This window comes from Heliangelus exortis, chromosome 1 (assembly GCF_036169615.1).
Source record: "Heliangelus exortis chromosome 1, bHelExo1.hap1, whole genome shotgun sequence".
NCBI lineage: Eukaryota > Metazoa > Chordata > Aves > Apodiformes > Trochilidae > Heliangelus > Heliangelus exortis.
This window is the reverse complement of record NC_092422.1, coordinates 94,670,728-94,697,410: the sequence shown is the minus strand read 5'-3', so window position 1 is coordinate 94,697,410 and position 26,683 is coordinate 94,670,728. Positions and strand designations below refer to the sequence as shown.

The 26,683-nt window shown below is 39.4% G+C and overlaps 1 protein-coding gene across 1 annotated transcript; it reads right to left on the bottom strand.

Moving 5' to 3' along the window:
- Positions 1 to 15,764: 15,764 nt before the first annotated feature.
- MRPL39 (mitochondrial ribosomal protein L39) lies at positions 15,765 to 26,320 on the bottom strand. The gene is made up of 10 exons (XM_071755167.1): positions 26,170 to 26,320; positions 25,536 to 25,742; positions 25,028 to 25,167; positions 24,415 to 24,514; positions 23,030 to 23,097; positions 21,588 to 21,700; positions 19,519 to 19,584; positions 18,119 to 18,272; positions 17,219 to 17,266; positions 15,765 to 15,902 (listed from the first exon to the last, which is right to left on the bottom strand). The coding sequence occupies exons 1-10, from the start codon at positions 26,219 to 26,221 to the stop codon at positions 15,816 to 15,818; spliced, it is 1,035 nt and encodes a 344-aa protein (XP_071611268.1). The 5' UTR covers positions 26,222 to 26,320; the 3' UTR covers positions 15,765 to 15,815.
- Between the last annotated feature and the right edge of the window lie 363 nt (positions 26,321 to 26,683).

The window sequence follows — 26,683 nt, the reverse complement described above, 5'->3', positions numbered from 1 at the left end:
TCAGCATTAATACTTGTCTGGTAAAAACTCTAAGGTTTAACTTGGTCATAAAGACTTGTTCCAGACTTAAATTTAGCAGTTCCTTTACCAAAGGAGCAAACAAAATATCTGAAATATCATATAAATAAATAGATAAATAAATAAATAAATAAATCCAGCTACTTGATCTACAGGGTGAAATAGAGGTATGTTTTATTTTAGAGTTTCTAGCAAAGAAAAACCTCTTTTAGCCATATAAACATCTTTGGAGCTCTTCCAGTATCTTAAGCAAGAGTCTTAAATTCAATTTTTTTCTAAGAATTTTTTGAAGAATGGCTCTATTTTCTGATGAAATTAGAGGATAACAGAGTACCTAAAGTCCCCCTGAAAATGTAAATAGTGTATTTGGAAATGAATGCCTGCTGTACTCTTTAAGTAAATAAAAGAATTCTAGAATGTAGTAAACATATTTGCCCTAATTATTTTCAGCCAAAATTAGATTTCTGCTAAAGGGTAAAAACATCTTTGAAAATGGAAAATTTTATTTGGGTCTTTTCATTACAAAAACAGATTTTTTTCATGAGTACAGAAGAAGACGAATTCAAAAGCCACTCTCATATAATAGACCAAATTTTAGTTTTGACAAATAAAAGCAAACAGGCACATTCAAAGGACAATTTTCAACATTCTAAGGAAGGTAAAAAAATAGGTGAAGCATTGTTACCCTTTGGTCAGTGCTCACTCCTCCCTATGGTGAATGTTACACAGATGGACAGCAAGCTGAAGATCTAATTAGCTCCAGTTGGGTGGTGGGAGCCCCATCTCACGCCCCCTACAAAGCTATTTACACCATCTGCTTGCTGGCACATCTCTTTCAAGACCCCAAAGCTCCTCCAAGTTTTTCTCCCAGAATCAGGCCTTTAGTTTCTTTCCAACAGGTAATCTGACATTGTGCTGCTGAGCTGTGTCTCTTTTATGTGCAGGTAAATGGAGATAAAAAGCTGGGGCTCTCTAAGTCTGTTTCAAAGCCTATTGCAGTCAGCTTGAATCACTATTCTTTAACTTCAAAGCATCAGGCTTGGGGAGCTGTCATGATCTGAATCTGACAACATGATTGTGGGTGTACATAATCCTGTGCAGAGGCACTGCAGAATTCTAGCCTTGGTATATTGCCTTTTCTCCCTTGCACCCTCACACTGAAAAGGGGTTACAAAGGTGATTGCACAATGCTAAGCACTTTCATATGAGGCACTCCAAAAGGGCAAGATCTAAATTTTTTTTAATTTTTTTTTTTTTTTTTTTTTTTTGCTGTTGTGGGAACGCTTTTTTATCTTTTCTAAATTGGCTGCCAAAATTTGCAGAGTTAGAGTTACTTTCATAACCTGCATGTGGGTTTCATTAAAAATTTATATTGGTAAGCATTATCACATCTGAGATGTCCTCTTGTTACCTAATCAAAGACAAAAGGTGTAGTTTTATCACAGATTCGTGACAAAGCATCCCCTCTACTTGTCTAATAGGCAAGTAAGAATTTGGTCATTTGGACTGGAGGGGCAAATCTGGCTGATAATCACATAACTGGACTAACAAGATGGATGCTTCCAGTCCAGCAGTGGACCAGTGTTTGCAAGTCCACCCAGACCACTGAGGTACTGCCCAGTGATGTACAAATTTACAGGTAGGAAAATTAGCACTTTTTGCATTTTAAGTAAGTAGTTTGAATTGCATTTGCAGTACCCCTTCTGAAGGGAATCTGAATATGGGCTATGATATGGGTGAACTGATTAACCATCGATATTTCATTGATGAAAGAAAATCCTAGATTGAAAAATAATGAGCTATGTGCATCTGAGCAGACTTTTTAAGCACCTAAAAAAAACATTTTAAAAAAATTTAAAATACATTAATTACAAAAATAGCTGATAATGTCAATTCTCACATGTTTTGGAAGAGAGATGACAAAGTAAAATTACTGTAATCTGCAAAATTACCAGTCAATGTTTATTTTTCAGTAATGCCACAGGTCTCAGTAAAGTCTCAATCAGTCACATTAATATTGCAAAAGAAATCAAGATAAACATTTTTTCATACTGAAGAAATTACAGTGTGACGAAAACAAATATATGTGCCTATGTGTATACAAGACCAGAGAAAATCTTGTCAATGTTTACTGGTTTTACTTTTGTTTTCATTATGTATAATTCAAACTAAGTCATCCAGCCACTCGGTTTGTCCCAGCTGTCTCACAGACTCTTCAGAAAGCACCAGCAGATTTCTTGAAGCTGTCATTGCAGAAGTTGAGCTTTAGGATGTATTTGAAATAGGTGAAAGTATCTATGGATGAAAATGTTTTTAAAATAGTGAGGAGAAGTAGACTAGAATAGAATATTTCAGTGTGAAGGGACCCACAAAAATCACCCAGTCCAACTGCCTGACCCCTTCAGGACTGACCAAAAGTTAAAGCACTTTGTTAAATGCTTCTTAAACACCAACAGATTGGGGCATTGACCACCCCTCTAGGAAGCCTGTTCCAAGTTGATGAAGTACAATAAGGTACATGACTGGTGGAATAGATAACCTCTGTATAGTACTGACAGAAAAAGCAGTGGTAAGAACTGAATGCAAATGGAGAACATGTGAAACAGAGATGACAGTGGAGGAAAAATTGTGTTGTCGCTTTTAAGTCTTAAGTTAAATGTTTCTCCTAAGAAATTCAGAAGGACATCTCAGGGGAATAGGGAAAGTCAAATATTCAATAAAGACTAAAATTACAGTCAGGTCTGTGGTCACAAAGGTGGGAGTAGAACTAAGAAAGAAGAGTCACAAAAAGGCAAGATGAGACAACATTTTCAGATATGTCTAACAGTCAAAGAGGGATAAAATAATCAAAGGGTAGAGAGTACAGCCTATGGCATCAGTTCTGATCTGGACAGCTTCTGGGGAGACAATAGCATTGAAAGCAGGGATGAAGTTTGAAAATTAAATTATACACCTATCTGAGGTCACTACAACAGATGAAGGAACAAAGCAGCAGATGACTGGATAGAACCTGCTGATCAGAGATCAGCAGATAAGGTAGGAAGAATAAATGTGCTATTTGAATGTTAGTGACCGAAGGAGGAGAGTGCAGGAAAGAGGAAGAATGAAATCAGACCAGATCTGATTAGCTTTTTCTTTAAGTTTGCAAGGGAAATAATAAGGGGGTTTGTTTTATTACATTTAAGTGTGAATAGGTGGTCATCATTTCCATTGATGGCAAGGCCACATTTTTAGAGCTGTGTGTGAGAAGGCAAACAGCAATACATGTATTTGTGCATGTAATGGAAATCTGACAGCTGTACCAAAGGCTGTTACAAAGGTTCAGCAAGAGGAAACACATGTCATTTCTCACCACTTCCTGACAAAGCATGATTATTTTTTTTGCCTTAAGCACACATAAGCAAAACAGTTTGCAGTGTTGGAGGTGCTGTGCAGCTTTTAAACCCTAAAAAATTTAAAGTGCCAGGGTGCCAGTCTAGGTGAAACTATCCTATTACATAAATGCAAGGCTGTGGGAGTAGAAAAGTACCAAAGACAATGGCTTTTCTGTGGCCATGGCTTAACCACTTACCCACTTTTGATAGAAGGACTGTAGGGAGCAAATGCTGCCTCCAGTCTCTCTGGTCAACAGCAGTGCTGGAAGTAGGCAGGGGACAGCACAGCACTCTCAGTTTCTTTAGAGAAACAATTATTAGATCTAGGCAAGTGACTGATTTCAAAAAACAGCCTTTCCCCAAGACTGGACACAGGAAAACACAAACTGAAGAGGAAAGTGCCATCAACCACAAATGGCTGCTGCAAACCACAGATAAAAGTATTCTCTTTTTTTAGCAGAAATCATGAGGGTCTCTGGGAAACCTTAAAAAGATACCAAAGAGTTAGGTTTAGGGAAGAACATGAAGAATAGCAACCTGAAATACATTTAAGAGAGTGCAAATTTACAAACGTGTTCCGGAAATATTCTTGGGGCAACAGATTCAGTGGTAACAGAAGCTTCTTGTGGCAAAACTTGTGTCCTACTACCCAGTGTGATCTTTATCCCAAGCCTAATGAAGCCAAATCTCATGTCCCCACAAGATGTACAGGCATTTTACATCAAGCCTTTCATAGACATGTATGCCCACTGGGTGACAAGCAAAAAAGGAGTCAGAGTCTTAGAGACATTAGAAGTACAATAATTAAATCAGAGAATAATTAAAGTTGGAAGAGATCTCTGATGGTCATCAAATCCCAACCCCTGCTCAAAACAGGTTCAACCCACAAGAAATTCAGACAGGACAATAACCTTTTATTGATATAATAAATTTATTTCCTTTCTTCCTAAAAATGAGATTAAATTAATACCTTAGCTTGCATCTCTCATCCTTCTCCCCTGACCTACACCCTTCAGCCTCTGCTCACATACCGCATACACACACACAACATTCAGGAGTATTGATGTAGAGGCTTAAAAACTGTTCACTTCATTGCCCACAAATGCAAATGTTCCACCATAGCTCTTAGCAGGAGTTTACTCTAAACACTCAAGAGAGCTCTGACTCATCATTTTAAATGTGAGGTTTGGAAATTCCTAAACCACTTTTTTCTTCCTACCTGAATTTTATATTCATGTTGGAAATTTTTCTTGCCACTCACATACCACAACCACATACTTGGCTGGTTTCATTTACAGTGGCACAAAGTGAAAGGTGATTTCCCTAAAATCTTTAAATTAGATCACAGTCTTACTATTACATTTTAACTTCCTCTTAAAACATGTGTCAGTAAGAGTAGGGAAGTTGTAAAAGTACATAAGTTTCTTTAAATTTACATACAAAAAAAGATCTCCAAAAACGTGTCTTGTTTCCCACATTGTTTTTCTTGTTGCTTTTTTCTTAAACAAGAGTATATGTTTTTTAAAAAGAAAAGTAGTTACTGGGAGATCAAACAGAAAGCAAACTACATTCAACCAGTTCTGAATTCTGCCCAGGAGGCAACTTTATTTTAGAAGGATGGAGAAAGGAAAATATATTTCAATCAAGATTTATTTAGCAGAGAACTTACTGGGAATTACCTAGGCTTATTTAAATCTGCTTGGAATGACTGTCTCAACTATTCCTTCCTTATTACCAATGTAAGTAAAAATTTCAGATAATTGGATATATAATGAGGCTTCTCTAACTTTTCTTCTACTGAGTGAATTTCTACTTCATTGTGTAATTTCCTCACATATTTTTGAAGTATTTCATAGAATTACTGGCTTCTAAATCTGTATTTCTTCGTTGATTTTCAGGGAAGAGCTCATAATAGCCTTAGGGAATTTTTAAAAAATGTTCAACTTTGGTCAAAAAATTCAGCACTTATTAATTTTATGGTCAAAGCATCAATCACTGCTTGATATTAAGAACTTAATAGAAAATTATGTACAGTTCAACACAGACTATTATTAATATTAATCTCATTCTAGCTTACTGAACAATGGTTTAGAAGCCCTGTGTCTGGATCCTAGAACAACTAAATATGTGCAATATGTTTTCTCTCCTCTCAGCACTCATTTATTCCAGAATCTAAGTCAATATTTGTTGCTTAGTTACAAACACCACATACTGGTGAAACTATGATAATTTCTTACCTCTGTTTTTTATATCCTGTTAAACAGTCAGCTCTCCTGATAGACATTTTGTCTTATTTAAATAAAACTAAACCCAAGTAATTTTTGCTTTTGTTTATCTTAGGTATCCATTTTGAGGAACTTGTTTGATATCAGAAGTCTTCATTAACTGATATCTAAAGGGATGCAAAATGAGGCAAGACCATACTACAATCTGCATTCCTTCTGCTCAGTGCAAGTCAAGCAGCACCAAAAAAATGTAATAAGCAGAATGAAGAGAAGAAAAATAGTGAATGTTCAATGTATGCAGGTTCCCCAGGTCTCTAAAAGAGGCAGCTGAAACAATTGCAGGCTTGACTGTTTCTAAATGTACATCAGATGATTCCTGTGTACTTAATTAACTACATTTCTTTTTCTTTTGATGTTTATCCTCTCTTAGATATAATTTTCTAATATGTTTCTGCCTTTTTTTGTCTTTTTGTCTTTTTTCTTTTTTTTTTCCCCTTAGGTCTATCAATCAAGGGGAAATAACCAGTGGTTTCAGCTCTTTATGTCTCATACTCCAGTCTCTGGAGTTCTTCTGTAGGCTGTATGATGTTAATGCTAATCGTGATAGGGGTTTTTACCTCTGACTGACTCCTACATGTTAGCATTAACACTGTATCATGCCTCTTACCAGAACCCACGTGGAACAAGCTGCTACTGGGGGTTGAGAAGAGAAATTGTGCATCAGCCAGTACTGTGCTGGGAAAACCTCCATTCTGTGTGTAAAAAGATGAATTGTTCTGCATACAGGCATGCTTGTTGGAATGTTTGCTGGGTTTAAAGGCACTGGAAAAAGCAGGAAAAAAGCAGCTTTCCCAGCTTTGTGTGTCAGCAAAGCCTTACTAGGATGCAGAATATGCATTATTTTGAGCACAGAAACCTGTTTTTTTATTTTGGTTTTTTGTTTTTCAGGTCGTTTAGCTTTGCTTAACCACAAAAATATTACATTTCTTCATTTAATTTAGGAAAGAAAATTTATTCGTTAAACTTTTGGCATGTGTAACTGTGCATTCTATTAATTCCTGTAAAATCTTATTAGATGCAAGAGAAAAAATAATGTAAAGTATTTCCCTGAGATTTTATTGTCAGTTCATCAGGAGTAATGGATCAATGGGTCATTAGAAGAAAATTTAAAATATATTTGTTTTACAGTAGGGTTAACAGTGCATTCCAGACTTTTAGGGAAAGTCTCAGAAAATTCCAGAGAGATAGAAAAGTATTGCAATAGTTATTTTGAGGGAGGTCAAAGGAGATAATAAATTAATTGAAACATAAAATAAGTGACAGAGGCAGACTTTAAAACTCTCTATCTTATGCTCTCATTAAACCTGCTTAAAGAATAGGTTAGTTACAAAACTTTGCTTTGACAGGGGGAAAGGGGAAAGAAAAAACCTCAAAGTGCTCACTGTTAATTATGAAAGGAAATAAGATTAAAGTTTGAGCTCTGTCAATACATGGACCCTTTTCGCAGTGTTTTGACTGTGAACCCCCAGCATGAGGTGTCATTACTGAGCCCCTCCAGATGGCAGACACTTGAGAAATCAATGGCCTCACACATGAAACATTCTCACATACAAGCAGTCTCACTGAATATCATAGTTCCACTCAGACAGAACCACTGCAGGGCATAAACGTTTTCCAAATCAGGCTGCAAGTTCAGCAGCTCCCCTGGGGATGGATCTGGGCAGAGCCCACGCCCATCAAAAAGCAAAAGACAGTTTCATCCCCTCCAAAGTCAGAGCCACAGCTTTAAAAGGGGATTCTCAGTGTGGTGAGGCACATTTTGTTAGAGGAAAGTGTATTGCTATTCATTTTCCTGGAAAAGCAGCTCTGAAAGTCGGGAGGCAGTTGTGGTGAAAGAGAGGAGAGTCCATAGACATCCTTATCCTTTGGGACTAGGGGGAAAGCACAGTACAGTCGGATTTCCCTCCACATTTGAGGCAAGGTTGGGCAGTATCAGTTGTCTTACTGAAGCTTAGGTGGCTCCTGAGCATCCAGGAGCAGGAAGGTACCAGGATCAGAGGTCACTGCTGCTTGTCTTCTCCCTGGTGCAGTCAGTGGAGAACTGGGAGCGTGTCTGGCACTGCCCTGGTGTGGCTGCAGTACCTAGGGAGCACCTGGATGCATGGCTGACACTGAAAGACAATTTTAATGGTAGGATTTCTGTGCAATGCAGAAATCTGGAGATGCTGTTGGATGTGTCTCCACGTCCTGAATTCCTTCATGTAATGTGCAGAATAAGGTAGAGTATCAATGAAGTGATTACATTTATTATGGCAATTGTGTTCACAAAAGGAAAATTATATATTTTTTCCTTAGCTTCCCACTGCATTTAAAGAAGTTTCATTTAACACACAGGACCCCAAGCCTGTGAAAAATAAGGCACTTTTTCCCCTTCTTCAGTGGAGGAATCAACATCAGAGCTGTGTACATTGAGTGCTTGTGAATGACATGGTACTGAAACAATTATCAGCTCTGACTTCCTAATTCACCTCACCTTTCCACTCACTTACCCATTTCTATCCTATATAGGCACATGGTAAGGTAAGGTAAATTAAGGAAATCTTGCCACTCACCATTCTGATTCATAGTCATGCTATAAAAATAAAATATATGTTCCCTTATATTTTCTCTCCTTGAAATGTAAGCTACCTGCAAACTTAAGAAGCAGCATATATAAATATGGTCATTAAACCATTTATATGTATTTTTTCTATTTAGCTGATTCCACAGAAAAGCGAGCATATTAAATTTTGTATTATATTAGCAGATATTAAAAGTTAATTGATTAAATAAAAACAAGCTTTCTTTCTACTCTGATAAAAATGTTAATGCTGTCCATGACTGAGGTAAAAATCTTGTGAAAGACCACAGCATGATAGCATTACCATTTTCAGATGGCTGGTGTTCTTCAGGAAATATCCACTGCCAAATCTCCCTATTGAACTTGTCTATGATATTGAGCTCTTGTGCCTGGATTCCTTAAGGAACTAATTAAACCAGTGTAGCTCCACTAGCAAGTTCACTGGCTTCAAATATAACAAAGTATTGTGGTAAACTGAGCAGTACAGCATTAGACAAGTTACCAAACAGCAGCAAGAGATCATTTCTTGCCAGAGGTTAAAATAGAAAGGGAAGCTTGTTCTGGCTGCTGTCATAGAAGTACTTGATGTTTACTGATGACTGAGCATTTTCATCACTCGCATGAGTTCAATTTCCCAGGGCAGAGTCTCATATCCTTGGTAAGAAAAAAATAACTCTCCATTGACATCTAATTCACTCTGTTATGAAAGAAGTCAGACTACATCATAATTGCCTTTTCTAACTCCAAAATCCATTATAACATGAACTGCAGAATATTTCTTTGAAAAAAAATATTTCAGTTGGTCAGCTAAAGTGTTTACAAAGCTGGAACTGACTCAGCTCAACCTTCCCACTGCAAAGTCTTCGGATCAAGATACCATGTACATTTCACTTTGATATGAAGTTTTCTCTTTGGATAAAACCAATAAATAAAAGGGAAGGCTCAGGAGTCCTAAGTTCAGAATGAAAAATGCCTTTTGGAAGTTTCAAATCTCTTGCAAACTAGAGGTAGAGGGAGGAACAACTTTAATGTAAGAAGCCAAGGAGCTACTACTGATATGTGCAAAATGGAAGAGAGCCTCAGTTCCTTTTCTCCTGTCATCATAGAATCACAGAACCATTTGGGTTGGAAGGGACCTTAAAGGTCATCCAGTTTTAACCCCCCTGCCATGGCCAAGGACACCTCCCACTAAACCAGATTGCTCAAAGCCCCAGCCAGCCTGTTCTTGAACACTTCCAGTGAGAAGGCATCCACAACTTCCCTGGGCAACCTGTGCCAGTGTCTCACAACCTGTTGTGGTTTAGGCCCAGATAGCAACAAAGAATGGCACAGCTGCTCACTCACTCCTTCCCCCATAGGGGGATGGGGGAAGAAGTGGAAGAAAGAGGTGAAACTTGTGGGTTGAGGTAAGGACAATTTACTAGGACAATACAAGGCAAGAAGTAATACTAATACAAGAAAATACAATGCAATTGATGCACGATACAACTGCTCACTACCTGGGACATGATGCCTACCACACTTCTGGGTCATGATTCCCCTTCCCTGGACAAGTCCCCAGTTTATATACTGAGTATGACATTACATGGTGTGGAATATCCCCTTGGCAAGTTCAGGTCAGCTGCCATGGCTGTGTCCCCTCCATGCTTCTTGGACATATTAAGTCCATCCCAACCAAACACATGACATGACCATCATAATTTTAAAATTCTTCCTTATTTATTCCATATCAGTACCTGGACAATACTTCCTGCCCATATGTTGGCCTAAATTACCCTCCCTCCCCTTTCTCCATCATCTGTATTTTGCAGTATGGTGTTGTAGAGAGAACCACAAGTCCTCAGGTGTCGCCGATAATGAACTGGGAGCTTAGGCCCAGCTGTGCCCAATAATTAGGGCCTGCCCCAGCCGGAAATGGGCGGGGCTGAAGGCCAGATGTTGCGGCGAGCCTTCTCTGGGGGACACGGCTCTTCTCTGGAGCTCTCTTGCCATCCCTCTCCTCAGGCGTCTTCATCTCTTGTCTCCTTCTGCTTCTGGGAGCATGCCTTTTATTTTGCCCTTCAGCCCCGCCCATTTCCGGCTGGGGCAGGCCCTAATTATTGGGCACAGCTGGGCCTAAGCTCCCAGTTCATTATCGGCGACACCTGAGGACTTGTGGTTCTCTCTACATGGTGTCTTCCTAGATTCTTTCTTAGCTTTAGCTGGCTCTGCATTTCTTTTACTGAACAGATACATTAAAAACTGCCTCTTTACTCCTGAAAAGAAATTTAATAAAGAAGAGAAATAACCAAGGAGGAGACCTGGCTTGATTCTGAAATCTCTTTTGTCCACCTGTCCTCCCCTATTCCCTGTAGTTTCTGAGATCTATAGAACTCAGTATAGGGCAATAACAACATCTACTTTCTTGTCTTTTTGAACTGACCTTATGTTGGTCTCTTTTGGCTAATTCCAATGGAGAAGGTTGGGCTACGCCACATGGTAGGCAGGACAGTACCTCCACATCTAGAATCCACACCCAGAGTTTTACCATACCAAAGCTCATTTTGGTGTTTTATATTATCCTACTGCTTTAAGTTTGGTATGTGGCTGTACTACCTGGAATATATTAGAGTACAGCCCCAAATAGCCCGCAAGGCTGGTACCACCCAGCAGCTCATCTTGAGTTCAGAAATCCTTAAGCCAGAAGAGAAAGGAAGCATTATTCTAGCCTTTTTCTCTTGGTAGTCAGTTTCAGCAGCAGTTTCTATGCCAGCAATTACTGGTGAAATGCAGAGACGGCCTTGAGCTCAGAGTGGGTTTCCCTGTTGCCCTGTGGCTGCCATGAGCACTGAGCACTGTCTCCATTTATTCTCATGCTCATCAAAGAAATGTTCAGGACTTTCTTCTAGTAGTGGTATCACTTCTTACAGATTGGGTAGGGAGTATCCAAAGTACTTTTGATCCATCCCCCCTAGAAAAAAACCCTCAGGTGTTTTCCACTGCAAATTCAGCTCCAAATCCCCCTCTGGCAGAACTGAATCTTTATCTCCTATTTGAAAAATGTTGTTATCATCATATTGGCAGTAAGAAAGAAGTGGAAACTACCTTCTATTACCTAGTTCTCTTAACAGCTACTGTCCTCTGTGAAAATCCTGGCACTTTTCAAAGATGTTCTCCAGCTCCACATCTCTCAAAGGGAGACCTACCTTCTGGAGCCCACTTAAGCCCAGACACAAACTTGCACCAAGTTCCATAGAAGTTTGAGCTTCCAGCTTTTTACACACAGACCTCCGGGGAAGAGGGGAAGCTAAATCTCGTCTGAAGTCCATCTGGCATCCCTCACCAGCGTTTTCGGTAAGACACTTCTCACTTGCAGAAGTTCCTTCCATGGGGATTCACTCGTGTTCCCGTGGGACAGCTTTCTTCCTCCTCTCCCTCCGGCAAGGGAGCTTTTCCACAGACCACTGCTCCCACCTACTGGCAGAAGCTCCGCAGGTTCCTCAGCCTCTGCTGCGAAGTCCCCAGCGAGTCCCACAACACACTTGTCTTAGTCCCAGTAAAGGCCAGGAAAGGGAAATTCCCACTCCAGATTTTTCATCCCAGCTATACGCTTTTCAGTTTCTTACACTGAAGCCAAGTTCCCTCCCCCTCCAAAAAAAATACAGAAAAGCTGTGCGTCCTGGCTTCACTTGATCAGAATTACAGATTTTTAAGACTGCAGCTCCCTATTCCATAAGAACAAAGCTGGAAAGACTTTTAGTTTGCGGCCACAAGGCCAAGTGCCAGGTCCCGCACTTTGGCCACAACAACCCCATGGGGAGCTCCAGGCTGGGCACAGAGTGGTTGGAGAGCAGCCAGGCAGAGAGGGACCTGGGAGTCTGGATTGACAGGAAGCTGAACATGAGCCAGCAGTGTGCCCAGGTGGCCAAGAAGGCCAATGGCATCCTGGCCTGTATCAGGAACAGCGTGGCCAGCAGGTCCAGGGAAGGGATTCTGCCCCTGTACTCAGCCCTGGTGAGGCCACACCTCGAGTACTGTGTCCAGTTCTGGGCCCCTCAGTTCAGGAAGGATATCGAGGTCCTGGAGCAGGTCCAAAGGAGGGCAACTAGGCTGGTGAAGGGACTCGAGCACAGATCCTATGAGGAGAGGCTGAGGGAGCTGGGGCTGTTCAGCCTGGAGAAGAGGAGGCTCAGGGAAGACCTCATCACTCTCTACAACTCCCTGAAAGGAGGGTGTAGCCAGGGGGGGTTTGGTCTCTGCTCCCAGGCAGATATCAGGAGGACAAGAGATGGGCTTAAGCTCTGCCAGGGGAGGTTTAGGTTGGATATTAGGAAAAAATTCCTTACAGAGAGGGTGATAAAGCACTGGAATGGGCTGCCCAGGGAAGTGGTAGATTCTCCATCCCTGGAGATATTTAAAAAGAGACTGGATGTGGCACTCAGTGCCATGGTCTGGTAACTGCAGTGGCAGTGGATCAAGGGTTGGACTTGATGATCTCTGAGGTCCCTTCCAACCCAGCCAATTCTATGATTCTACGATCATATTTCAGTAGTGATTAAGGACTTCAACTCTTTAGAGTTGGCCTAAGAAGAGCAAAACCCAGGGCAGCTGACCCATGCTGGCCAGGAGTATTCCATACTATGAAAGTCACTCTTACTCTTGTTTGCTGAAGTTTGCTGGAGGCAGGACTGCTCCTCAATGACCACCATCCCTGAAGGGTCCTGTCTGTCTCTCTGTCCCTGAAGCCTGCTCTCCCTTTTGCTGTAACCACAGTACTCTACCTGGAGCAGTGGTGCTCACATTGTGTGACATCTGGCATACACTACTGCGAATGTGCAGCTTGCAACCCCTAAATGGGCTGAGTATGTGCTCATGTATTTTATATTAATATTTGGGTTAATAGAAGCTCTTTATTATTTTATTAAATCAGCTTTCATTTCAACCCACTGGTCTCCTTTCTTTTTCCTCCAATTCCCCTTCTCAGGTGATGGAGAAACTGCCTAAACATACACACTCTGAAACATTAATCTCCTGCTAAGGTAAAAAAATTTCCAAGGGGGAAGCAGCACTCTCACCCTCTGGAGGTAGTAGAATCGAGAAGGAATTATGAAACTGCCAAAATACAGAGAAGATATCAAGGGACTGTGTGGCTTGGTGATACGACCAGCTTAAGCTTCAAACCAGATCACCTAAATCAACTAGATCATCTACTGGCTTAATTTTTGTGTTCCTCAAAACAGGAATCAATGCAGGCCTGCTTCTGCAGCAGCACCAGAGCAACAGATCCAAAGTCAAAGTATACTCCAAGGGGCTAGGTTCAAAAAAAAAAAACCACATATTTGAACTTCAGTACAAAGATCATTTATAGTCTTAATAAAGTATGTAATAGAATGTGTGCATACTCTTCAGGTAAACCTTGAATCAAAAATCCTAATTTTTAAAGTAAGCATCTGATACCTTTTTTTACAGTCCTCTGCAACATCAATCAAGGTTTATTTTTTTTAATAATCTGTTTTTCAATTTGTCTGAGAGTGCATCAGCTGTTTTAAAGATGCACTGTATTTAAAAGGAAACTAAACTAGATATTATAGCCTGTCAACCTACTGAGAGACTTCAAACTTCTCTGTGTGCCAGCAAACCTGAATAGCTGAAGACTGCAATAAGCACTGAAACAGGAGCAAACGTTTCAAACCATACCTGTGAAGTTCCAGTCAGGCTTTGCCTCAAATGACAACTGGCAACTGGAAGCACTCCCCTCACCCCCAACAAATGGCACAGAGTAGGGAAGGGAGGCAGGGAAAGGGGAAAGAAATATTGCCTGGAGCTCTGCGTAGGAGCCTGTGCAGGCTTCAGAATGCTGCAGGTGGTGATGCTCTTTAGCTGTGTAACAAGCAGGATGAATGATGCATTTGTCTCAAGTAGTCTGAGGGCCTTGAAGGGAGACCATAATGCTTGAAAAGAGACAGCTTGAAAAAAGGTAAGTCATAAAGTTTGAGAAATACCAGCTCCTTGAGAGGCCCAGGTTGGATACTGCTAATTAGGAGAGACAATTAGGGGAAAACACCTTGCCAAAAACTGGTAATTCTGCTGATGCAGCAGATGGCAAACTACAGGGGAGGTGACCACTTGACAGAACTTTCCAGGCCAAGCAAGGATTGCCTGGTGGCTGTGGTGCAGCAAGAAACAGATAGCATAAAAGGAAAGAGCCTTTCTACTCTCATTAGGCTAAGAGCTATAGTTTTAATGCCTACCCGCTCTGTCTGTGTTCAGTAAAATTGTGTAGTTGCACCCTGTACTGTGTTTACTTTGTCCTTGTGGGATCCAACAAAAATCTCTGTGTTTCCAGCCTCTGGAAAATGGCAATACCTTAAGCAGATTTCTACAATTTCATCAAAAGCTACTTGCATTTCTTTGGTGTTCTGACACTTTTTGCATTTACTTTACCTACTATCTAGTTTGATTAAATTAGCTACTGTTTCCTTACCTAAATGTGTTTCACTTAACTGCTACTCTGCTTTTACAAAACTGAAATTTCAACTGATCAGAAAGCAAATGATGCACTTAATGGTAAAAGCAATTAATTAGGATAAAATTCAAGGAAAATATTTGGATGTTAAATTGTAACGAAAATTTTCTTATGCAGTAATGAGGATAGTTCTAATGAGATAGTGATGAAAACACAAAATGTCAGAAAACATCATCTAACAAAAACCTCTTGTGAAATTTAATTGAAGTCACCATATTTAAATACCAAGGAATGAAAATGCATAATAAATCCTACTACAACAGGAACACAAGTAATAGACTACATTCTTGGTATTGTTCTGGAAAATGAGCTTGTACTGCATGCGTACTGCAGAAAATACTTAACTCAAAAGAACTCTTCAGCTTTTACATTCTGGTTTTGGTTGGGATTTTTTGGTATTTACAAAGCAATGACAATTAAACAGTGGTCTACTGAATGTTTCTTTAGAACCAGAAACACAACACAGTGTCCAATTTAAATTCTGACAGGAAATCAAAATGAGTAAAATAATCTTTTGCAAACCTTTATGGTCTTCTGAAAGGGCTTTTTTTTTTTTTTTGTTCCTTTTTCTTTTTTATTATTTCTCTCAATTTTCTATTGCAGTAGGCAGTAGAAACTCAGCAGAATTTCATCAGGAAATTCTGCAAGAAACTAAAGTGTCAGGTCAAGACATTGTAAAGAAATACTTTCCTCATGGAAGACTGTACAAGGAGTCTTGAAATTACATCAAGCGGATGGCTTTTTCAGCTGCGAGCTCAACTACAGTCTGTAGGACAAACTGCTCTAATCACAGAGGACAACATACAGGCACACAGTTGTCAAGGGAGGGACAAGAGTAACTTATGAATTATTGCAAATACACCAATTTTTTAAAAAAGGGGGCGGGGGGACAAGAGAAAGGTAAAGTAAAATTTTTTAAGTGGACTGAAATGTCTGATAATGGCTTTAACAGCTATCCATGATTGAGGTCCACTGAATTCAAATTGATTAACCAAGGCATTTTTATATGCAGCACAAGTAAGTCATGTAAAAATACATATTTTTATTATGTACATTTAGAGGGTAAATTTCATTTAAAGTGATACAGTTTTTCCTTCTTCAGTTCCATCTTTTGCCTCATGGTGTTCAGCTGATGCTTCCAAATACTTTTCTTCAGTGACCTGCAGACAGATATAATTTTAATTGTATTTGTTAAATTCATTGAATTCTTCTTAAATTTATTTAATCTTAATTTACTAAATGCATTTAATTTTAGGAATATTTAATCTCCTGGAGATTCTCCCCTCATTCAGTCACTGTAACAAGAAAGAACAGCCTGCAAAGAAAATTATTGTCTCCAAAATTAAACAAACTGAATTACAAGTATCTTCAAACTAATTTCATAGAAAAATATCATGCGGCTGAGCTTATCCTTGGCTAACAGGTTTCAGTAGACATGTAGCTTTTTTTTTCCTCTCTCTTGCCTCAGAAGTAAGTAAAATATTTGATCTGAAAGCTCCAAAACATCTGCTGTTTAATTCTTAGGAAGATTTCCTTTGCTTAATTGTGCCTTGACAGTTAAGTCTCTGGTTATATATGGCTTATGATATTTCATAGTTCCTTTTATACCAAAAACTTGCCTTTTGCATTTATTCATTCATTGTTAAGCTTCTCCTGGATAAGTTATATTTCAACTTTGAAACACTGGTTGTTTAACGGAGGAATGTTTGCAAGAAGCTCTTCTTCTCCATGTATGTTTTAAATAGGTGATAAATACTCAAGCTAGGGCATTTATGCAGTTTACTGAAATAACATTCCCTTCTATATCCTTCTATATCCTTCTATATCTAACTTCCATCTAGGTTCACCCAATGATATTAGATTTTTATGCCTGCATTCACTTGGTAAGAAAAAAGTTTTCTTATGTTCTCTCAGGGATTTCCTCCTGTGGCAGGAAATCGGTTGTTACCTAAAATCTACTTAAGTGTAAAAGTATTATTGCATTTTTTAGTCTTCCTATATCATGGTCATGATTAGAACACACAAAAAAATTGTTTTAAATTTTACAGATAGCAATATTAATTCTAGAGATTAATTTGAAATATACTAGTATAATTTTAAATATACTAAAGTGATAATCAGCATCAATGTAGAAAGATTATTATAGATAGTGTATGGAATTCTCAAAGGCTGTTTCAGTCATACATGCAAGGTCTGATATAATTTGCTCCAGATTTTTCTTAATAGTAGAAATTACATCAATTGAACAGTGTTTGTTTTTTTCAGTTATACCAGACTTCAGAAACAATAGTAGCTTGTCCTCTACAACACAGCAGTTAAGATTTCTTATGCATGTGATTTCTCTTCATCTATGGACATTCCCATTCCTAAAGATACATTATTGAATATATTATCCATCTTGAATCATTCACATTTAGCTCTACCACAGCATAACTTAATCTTTGCTAAGATGTATTTCACTACTAATGAGACTTACCAGCCTCTTTGACCTTTCCAGCAGTTTGTGCCACACGGTGTGGTGAGCCTGTATTAAATGTCATTAAATCATGTTAGTGACTAGAGGTAAAAATTTATCTTATAGAACAGATTTTGACAAATATGTACAGAAATGCTGGCACAAAAATGTAACAATCCCTGATTTCAGATTTATCCCTAATTTTCAGATTTATTCAGTTTATGATTATTGAGATTGTATATTTTATAATTTCAGTGTCCAATTTGCCTATAATGCTCTGGAAGACTTGAATAAATGTCTGCTGACTACATCCAGGTGAGAAAGGGCACACCAAGATAAGGTAAGGAACCCAGTGCCCACCTATCTCTTGAAAATTTCCCCAACTAATTTAATAGCACATGTGCTAGACCACAGGTCAAAATCATGTAAACAAACAGGAATGCAAAGAAGACTTCTGCCTTCACCTGATTAGTGTTAGAAGTTTTTTGTTACTAAGTTTCACCTCAGTGTCATGAAAGACTGAAATGGTATCCTTTATCATGACTGTAAACTCAAAGTTCTGCTCTCTTCTCAGTTTCAATAAACACTGCCAGCAGCCTCAATTTCAGACAATTAAAATGCACAACTAAAGTAAGGTGAATGAAATAGCCATGCGGAAACTGCACATGAAACAACACTTGAGTACTGAGAAATAACATCAAGGGCCCTTTGATGCAAATTTTTCTGGTTTCACACCCACAGTAATTCCAGGAAAATGAACCCCAAATATTCAGAGCCATCATCATCATCATGGGCCTTCACTGCTACCATTCTCACCTCTGAATTACGTTTGGCTACCAGCACAACATACAACAAAGATCAGAAAGAAAGCCCAATGCCCTAATTTCAAGAAGGAAAATCTGTAAAAAATGGATTAGTTACCTTCAAATGAGGTGGCAGGGACACACCTTGGAACCTCCTTACCAATTCAGATTGGTTAGTCTGAAGATTATGGGCTGCTGTTATCTCATACTGGAGGCAGAAACTTGTCCTTGGAATATGAGGGCCTTCACTAACATCTACAAAGTCACCAAACCTGATAGGGGAACAAAAGCAAAAAACAAACAAAAAAGCCACTCTATGTCAAGTATATTCAGAGAGAAATACAAACCTATTTGGTTTTATTTTTGATCAGCAAATTCTTAGCTACGGAAGAGATGAACATAAATCCACACAAATCCCAAAACAAATCTAAACAAATCTCCAGTTCAGCATCTCCAGGTTTCCCAAAGCAAAAGTATAGGTCACACAATACCCTAAAATGAACTTGTGAAATTTAAACCTCAAGTCTGGAAAGAGGATCCTAGATTTAACAAATCTTTGAAGCCATGTTGGCTTCAAAATTGGGTGGCTCTGCCATTCACAAGAAAAATATTTGTCTCCAAGGTCACATATTTTCCACAGTACAGTGTTTACATATGCACAGGTACTTCCCTTTCAGGCCCTGGAAAGCTGCAAAGTAGTTAAGAGACGCGAGAGACAAGTAGATGTACTGCAAAAGAATACTCAGAACAAACCTCTCCCAGAAATCAACAGGCAAGTCCATTTTCCTTCCTGCAGAGCAAACTAGAGTGGGATGGAGGAACAGACACAACATAGTTCTAAAATTTAAATTTAACCATCGCTGCAAAGGCATCTGTTCCTTTAGAGAGATAAGGACTCCAAAAATCAAATGCAGAACAACTTAAGCATCTAGAAAACTGAATATCCTACAATAGCCTCAGCTAGTCACAAATTAGTTTATGACTGAAATAAAACTGAGCCTTCTTGCCTCCAGCCTAAGATTTTATCATCTTACACCATATCCCAGGAGCCAGCTCCATTCTCATCTCCAGCACTACAAGGCAGAAATTTGCCAATTAGGAAGATCTTGACAACTTTGGAAGAAAAAATCCGCTATACAAGGCTAAATTTTATTTTCAAACAAAAATATTTTATTGTATTTTATTTAACCGGTCAAGCTCTATAGATTTATATAGATTTTATGTAAGAGCATTTTAAAAAGTAAGACTTATCTGGCACTTACCACCTTTAACACGGCAAGAAACAGAAGTGTAGTGAGATGCACCAAGCATTAAGGACCCACAAAACAGTGGTCGCACAAAAAAAAGACACACCAACTACACAAAAAAAATTTTAGGCAACAGACAGCAAGGAATGCAAGTGATTTCTGAAGTGAAAACCATCAGAGATAACTTACTCTTCTCACTTGCAGATAGCACCTGCAATATAATCAAACGTTTCAGTGAATCTTTACAGAATGAGAGGTCAGTTTTGCTCACCTATGTAATGTTACAATTCCTTCCTTATTCTGAGAAGCTTTTCGTTCTATCATCTCCATTTTGTACCTGGAAAAAAAAATAATCTTTAATATGTAGTTCTTATAAAAATACTTAAGATAAATTTGAAACTGCTCAAATGAAAAATGGTAACATGGATTGGCATGTTTCATAAAGCATGTCATGCAGACTTGTTAATGTTACCTTAATTCCTGGAAAAATTAAGAAGATTATATTGAGAACTACTGAAAGGCATTTAAAGAATAATGCAATCATCAGGCACCATCAGCATGAGTTTAGAAAAGAAAAGTCCTGTTTAACCTTCATATTCCTCTACAATGATGATCACTGTAGGTTCCAATTAAAGTCAATTATTCTAGTCTATTGTATTCTATGTATATGTTGTAGGAGGGCCATGCTCTCCCAGCAGTTTTGTTCAGAAAGACAAAATGAACACACCACAACGAGAGTGTTTCAAGTCACATGTAAGATGAGAAAACATTATCAGATAACCTGAACTGATTTTATGCAGCGTGTGGTCCTCAACAGTCTTGGTCATTCATGTAAACACTTTGAAAATACAAAATATGTCTCTCGAATCAGTATTCTTTCTGCTCTTTTTAAAATATACCAAACATCCTCAATTAACAGATTTTTTCCCCAAACTTAACTAGCTTCTGTTTTATATCATGCTTGACAAGCTCCTAAAGATAAGACTGCTTATCCAGTCGCCTCCTGGTACATGGTCCAGACAAAGGTAATAAATTGAACAGAGTAACAAGGACTGAAAGATAATAATAAATAAAAGAGAAGTTCTTGAGATGGCAGAATCTGTGTTATTTCTAGCAAGTCTGTGTGCCAGTGACTTATGAAAAGACAGAACTCCTTCTGCTGTATAAAACTCCAAGAGAAAAAGGAGAAGCACGCGGCTCTTCTATCCCCCCCTTCTCTCTCGCTACTTCGGCTTCAGCTACGGGACAGCAACAGCAGAGAAAAAAAAAAAAGCAGAGAACAAGCAAGCAGGAACAGCGGCTCCTACACACCCTGACTCCAGCCAGAGACCAGGACCGCGGACGGGACGGTGATAAAATCTTGATTACTCCCTCCTTCTTTTCTCTTCTTAACGACTCTTCTCTCCAAAGTAACTAATTGTATAAATCCTAAATAAATCCTTTTAACTTGTTAAAATCATAAAGCCTGGTTATTTTTGTAAATTCACGCGTCGTCTATGAGTAGTGGCTGAATTTTCCTCGCAAACAAAATATAAACAATAACTCGGATCGTAACAGTCATCTACAAGACAGCAAAGTGTTCTCTGCTCTTTCTACACACACAAATACACATACAGTGTCTAAAGCCATTGTCACAAGTCAGCTCCCACCTGCTCTCATTGCTTGCCAGACAACATAGCAAAGAGGTGCTAGTCCCATGTCACATTAACGTAATAATTATTAAGCTAAAATAGTAGTTATTTTTCCAACGTAAGCTTTAACGTAATTTTACTTTGGTTCACAAAATAAATAATGTATTAATTTCCCTCCACCTTTCTTCAACTGCCAAAAAACCCTATACCAGAGATTTTTTTCCCAAAACATTGCTCAAGTGTTTTTTTTCCACAGAGAAGATTGGAGCATTTTGAACAACTCTTCTTGTATAGCACAGGCCATTTCCCCCCTGCAGAAGTCAAAACCTGCATTCCACAAAATCTTCATTTAAAGATACAATGATATGAAACATCTGCATTTCTTCAGATACAAATCTTTCAGCACACCCAGTCTGACCATTTGAGCTTCAGTTTAAAAGGAGTGAAATCTTGAAGCTCACTATTAAACAAAGAAGCCTCCCACTTGTCACAAAACTACATCCAGCAAAGGTGCTTGGTGTTGCCTCTGGAAAGAGCATTAAAAATAGATAAGGTAGAGTGACAAACAGAATGGAGGGGTGTTCATTCCAAGGAAGAAGAACCTTCCCACCTCAGCTGTGACACCTGGTTTTAAACTTACAAAACCAATGAGAGATTCAAATTAATTTCTAATTGCCTGTCTAGAAGAAAGGCAAATTCAGACACTTACCTGTTATGCTGAAACATTTCACGTGCTACTTTTGGTTCAACATGCAGTGTTTCAAAGGGCAGGTCCTTGTGAATTAGCTTTCCAGCATCCCTTGTGAGGGAACGGAAGTTGTCCTAAAAAACAGTTGATACACACAATACTGTCAGGACTCTTTCACAGCTACAGCAAAGAGACAAAGCATAGTAAACACTCAATATTATTCCAAACAGCAGGGACCAAACAACCATTATAATTAGGGCTATTATAAACCCTAAATTTAAAATATTGCTGCAGAATTGTAACTTTTGCTATTTACCAGCAACCTACAGATCATCACTGTTTACGCAGGCTGATTCAATGCCCAAACAAATCAATAGGCATTTTTCCATCAGAAACAATATATATTAATTGGATTAAACATCTCAGGTTTTCCTAACATGATGTATACCTGTACAGTCTTGCTGCTGTTAAATATTCATCTGTGTATCAGCTTCCCAGAGTCATGATTCCACTTATAAATTACCTTAATTGTGATGGAATCAAGTGAAAATAAAAACGTAACTAATAATAAATAAATAGAAAATTATCGTCCTGGTTAAGAATCTAATGCTCTGCATACTCAGATTTATTGATAAATAAGGAATTGTTACTAGGAGAAATTATGTTTTTAATGTCAAACAGAAGATATTTCAAAACAAGTTACCTGAACAAGTTACAAGACCACATCGAAGAAAAATTCTGCACTGTACCAATTAACTGCTTTATTAACCATATACACCCCTGCTGATATCTGGCCATGAGATCAAGAATAGGCACCAGACAAATAAAACATTTGATTACACCAACTACCAACTGGTTATGAAACTTTGAGGTTTCAGATAATCAGATTTACTGAAGAGTATGAAATACAAACAAGCTTTTAAGGAAAGCTTCAGCTGGAAGAGCTCACAGTTCCTTTACAACAATAAACTGATTATACTGTAAACCACCAGGTTAAAATATGGATATTACACACATTTTTATTTTCAGACGGCTGGAGTCACAATAAAGTGGATGTATGATCACATCTACTTCACCAGGGAAGGGCGGCTGAGTAAGAGGAGATGTGTACAGCAACAGAGATGGCACTGAGGTCCCAACAGCCCCATCAACTGGTTTTGGAACTGTATTTCCGACTAGAACTTATTCTAGCCCCACAAACCCTATACCTGTTTAAGTATCTGGAAGATACAGCTCAAGGTTTGATTTAATCTGAAAGGAATCCAGCCAGCATGCTGAGAGAGCACTCTGCAATGAGAGCCAGTGTGTGGTAAATGCAGAGACTAATTTTCAAAAAGCACTCCTGACTTGAAAAAACCTACTAGTGTAAGTACACCCATCAAAAAGATAAAAACTCACTAATCCCTCTCCCCCATCAAAAAAAGAACCACTGGGCAACGACACATGCTATTCAGTGCACTTACATTTGTTGGTTTCCAGTCATCCAGTCTGTTATCCAAAATTACATCGTAACAGAAAGCTCCAGAGATCACTGCAATTCCAATTCCAAAGAGAAAAATATTAATGCTTGTAACAAAGTATATATTGCGTAGTCTTAGTATATTTTTATAAATTTATAAAAATTGATGAGAAGAAAACCAGGAGGATTTCTCAAGAAATCCATCATAAAATACTAATTTCCAGCTGTGATTGTACAGTCAAATGGCAGATTAAACCTGTCATTTTCATTTCATTTCACTGAAGGAGAAAGCAATTTGAAAGCAATGAGTTTTAATGTAATATCAGCATAATAAAAATCCATTAAAAAGCAAAAATGAAAATTATATTGCTTCCTAAAACGGCTTCCAACCCTGACATAAAAGCAGCACCTTGAAAACATTTGACATTTTTCCCTTTGTATGCATCATATATTAAAAGTAAATCTGCACTATTAAACTGTAAAGAGGAATTTACTGCATAGAGAAAACAGCCAATATTAGAGCTGAAGTAAAATATCTGTCCATGATAGAAGCATAGCACTGCTTTCTGATAAAGACAACACAAATTTCTGTGGCAGTCATTAAGCACTCTGCAAATATTTATTCAATTATTGCCATCTTAGAAATCAAGCTTATGAAGTAAGCTCACACTACTTCTCTATCTACAAAAAAACAACATAGCTTAGTATAAACAAAATTATTCTAAATCCTGGTAGAACTTAAATATGCACTCCACACTTAGCAACCAAGGCAAGTGTTGAAATAGCTGAAATGGCAAGCAGTTGCAGGAGAACTCCATATGACCTTCTTATATATCAAATGAATAAACACACAGGCTTTGTTATTTAAATAACCTCCTCTCTTATACATCTCTTACTTTTATAAATCTTTATTTAGGCCACAGATGAAGCCAAAGTAGTTACTAATCTAGTACAAAGTACTAGATTGTACTTCAATCTTCTTACAACTTTATGTATATATCACAATTTTTTGCAACTCAAGGTCTCAGGATGTTATGTACTTACTGGACCAAATTTCACAAACGTCACATCTTCTAAATACTTTGGTCATGTACCTTTGCAATTAAAAAGTTATGTGCTTCAGTTACTAACTAAGCCTATGAAATCCTAAGTGGTTTGAAATCCAGTTGCCACACAGACCAATTTTCTGTACTCGGGTAACAAAATTGTTTTCAGTGTGATTACTATATATTAAAGGCTACAACAGTACAAAAGATAAATAACAGTAATAGAGTACCTTGGAAAACTGGAAAATTGGAAAAAATGCCTCTATCTTTTTGTAACACTATTGGACACTCACTGAAGTGGTAGCAAAAAAACAAGACTTTCAATATAAAACACTTGTATCACCTGGCACTTCCAGAGCTTTAATCAGATTCACTGAGTACTCATCTTTGAACGCCCGCTTCAGCACACACCCCATGATCATGGCACAGGAACGCCAATAGGCCTAAAAAGAGAATTTTAAAGCACAGATTTATTACCTAGAAGCTAACAACACATGCCAGGTGACCATCAGCTATTTATTGCAAAAGAATAGCAACATTTAACTGAATGATGCACAAGCCTAGCTGCAAATGCAGGCTTTACTTTCTTTAGCAGTTAGATTTCTATTTGGAGATGATTCTTCACATAGAAACTATAAAAATTTTAAAAAATCAAAACAGCACTTAAAAAGCTAGCCAGATGTTTCCCTGGAGATACCTAAATCTGAAATCATAGAATACAACAACATAGATTGAAAGGGATGCCTGCACATCACCCAGCCCACACCTATCACCTGCACATCACCAGCTACCTATCAGCTACTGATAACCATGATTCACGGACCAAATAATAAAAATATCTGAACCTTAACAATCACAAAATTCAAGAAAGCAGAAAGACATGAAACTGAAAGGGGCATAGAGAAGCACGTGGTCATAATGAGGGTCACCTACAATGGAATAAGACACACACTTACCTTGTTTACTTCCTCTGGATCTTCATCTTTGAAAGTAAGGAACTGAATTTCACAGGATTTGGTCAAGGGTCTATACATATCCCAGACTTCACCATCCACAAGAGCTAGGACTGATTTCTTGCAATGCCATTCACTTAAGTCTACAGAAAGTAAAAAAAAATATACACAGGTATTAACCATATCCCTCTGAGTCAGCCTTTTAAATCACTGCATTTTTAACAACAACCTGCAAGTTTCACTTCTGTAAATGACTTGGAAGGATGAGCTACTAATAGAGCCTCCAAAAATTAACTCTGTTTCTGAGAATGTATACAAGTAAAAATTCATTTTAAACACACCAGCTACAAATATTCTGAATTCATGTATGTTACCTGGGTCATTAAAACATCAACAATAACAAAACTTAAAATTTAGACAACTTCAATTGTCTTCAATTTAAGCACTTCAATTGTCAGCACAATTTTCATCACCAGTGGCACAACATTAGTTTAAGAGTCCTCTCACTTACGCATGGCACAGTTGTATGGAGTAGACAAAGCCTTGTTCATGACAAACACAGTGCCAGGGTGAGACTTGCCAGTGTATTTTACTTCGATTTTCTCAATCCGTGGATAGAGAGACAGCTGCCTCTCCTTCTCTTTGGTGAAGAGCTCATCGCGCATCTGAATCACTTCCTCTGATGTCAGACGAGTAACAGTCCGCCTGGAGATGAACTCTGGCAAAAGGAACGATTTAAAATTAGCAATACGGAATTTTTAAAGCCGCTTGACAGGACGCTTGTCTCTAAAGCAGGGACCATATGGATGGCACCGCACTGCCAGTCCCCGTCTCTGTCTCAGCACTCATCGCAGCTCTTTCGCCCCGTCCCCTCTCGCTCCCTGCAATGCCTGCAGGAGGTCACCACACAAAACTCTGAAGCAACGAAACCTTCATGACCGTTCTCTGTCTGCAAAGGCTCTTCCCTCACACAGGCCCCCGCGGCCTGAGCCCGCTCTGCGCTTCCTTCCCGCGGACACCGCGGCCCGACCCGACCCCTTCCCGCGGCGGCTTTTTCAGCCCGACGGGCCGGGGGCCTGAGCCGCCCCAAGCCTCAAAGCCCCAGCGCAGAACAAGCCTGCGGCAGCCCGGCGCCCGCCACTCACGGTGCCCGTCTCGCCCGGCCCGCAGGCAGCGGCTTCCCCACCGCGCCGCCATCCTCCGGCCCTGCCCCTCCCCACCGCTGTCCCGGTGCCGCCTCCGCAGGCTCCGCCAGAAACAGCGGCGGCGGCAGCGCGGTTCCGCACGCCGCTCGTCCTCCCGCGGCCACCAGGGGACGCTGCGGGCCGGGCCGGAGCTGGGGCCGCCTGGGGCCGCGGAGTAGTGGGCGGCCGCGGAGTGGGGTGCGGCTTCTCCTCGCACCCCCGCTTTTATCGCCCAGCGCTCTGGTCAGCAGCTCTGTTATGTGCGTATCAGCTCCGCTCTTCGCCTCAAGAGGGTTCCTCCTGCCGGACAGTGGGGTCAGACCCGAAACCTGCTGGGTGGGTGCGGCGTGCTCAGCCCTCTGGGAGAAGGGATCGGGGGTGTAGTACCGGGACTCCAGCAGCGAGACAGCCGTGACTGCGGCTGAGGGAGCTGGGGCTGTTCAGCCTGGAGAAGAGGAGGCTCAGAGGAGACCTC

What these genes read in the sequence shown, in the direction of transcription:
- MRPL39 (XM_071755167.1), bottom strand. Translation starts at nt 26,221, where the DNA reads ATGGCGGCGCGGTGGGGAAGCCGCTGCCTGCGGGCCGGGCGAGACGGG. An exon ending in ATGACTGGAAACCAACAAAT is followed by an intron (nt 21,701 to 23,029) that starts GTAAGTGCACTG and finishes ACTGTTTTTTAG; the next exon opens with GACAACTTCCGTTCCCTCAC. An exon ending in CCCTGCCACCTCATTTGAAG is followed by an intron (nt 17,267 to 18,118) that starts GTAACTAATCCA and finishes CATTTAATACAG; the next exon opens with GCTCACCACACCGTGTGGCA.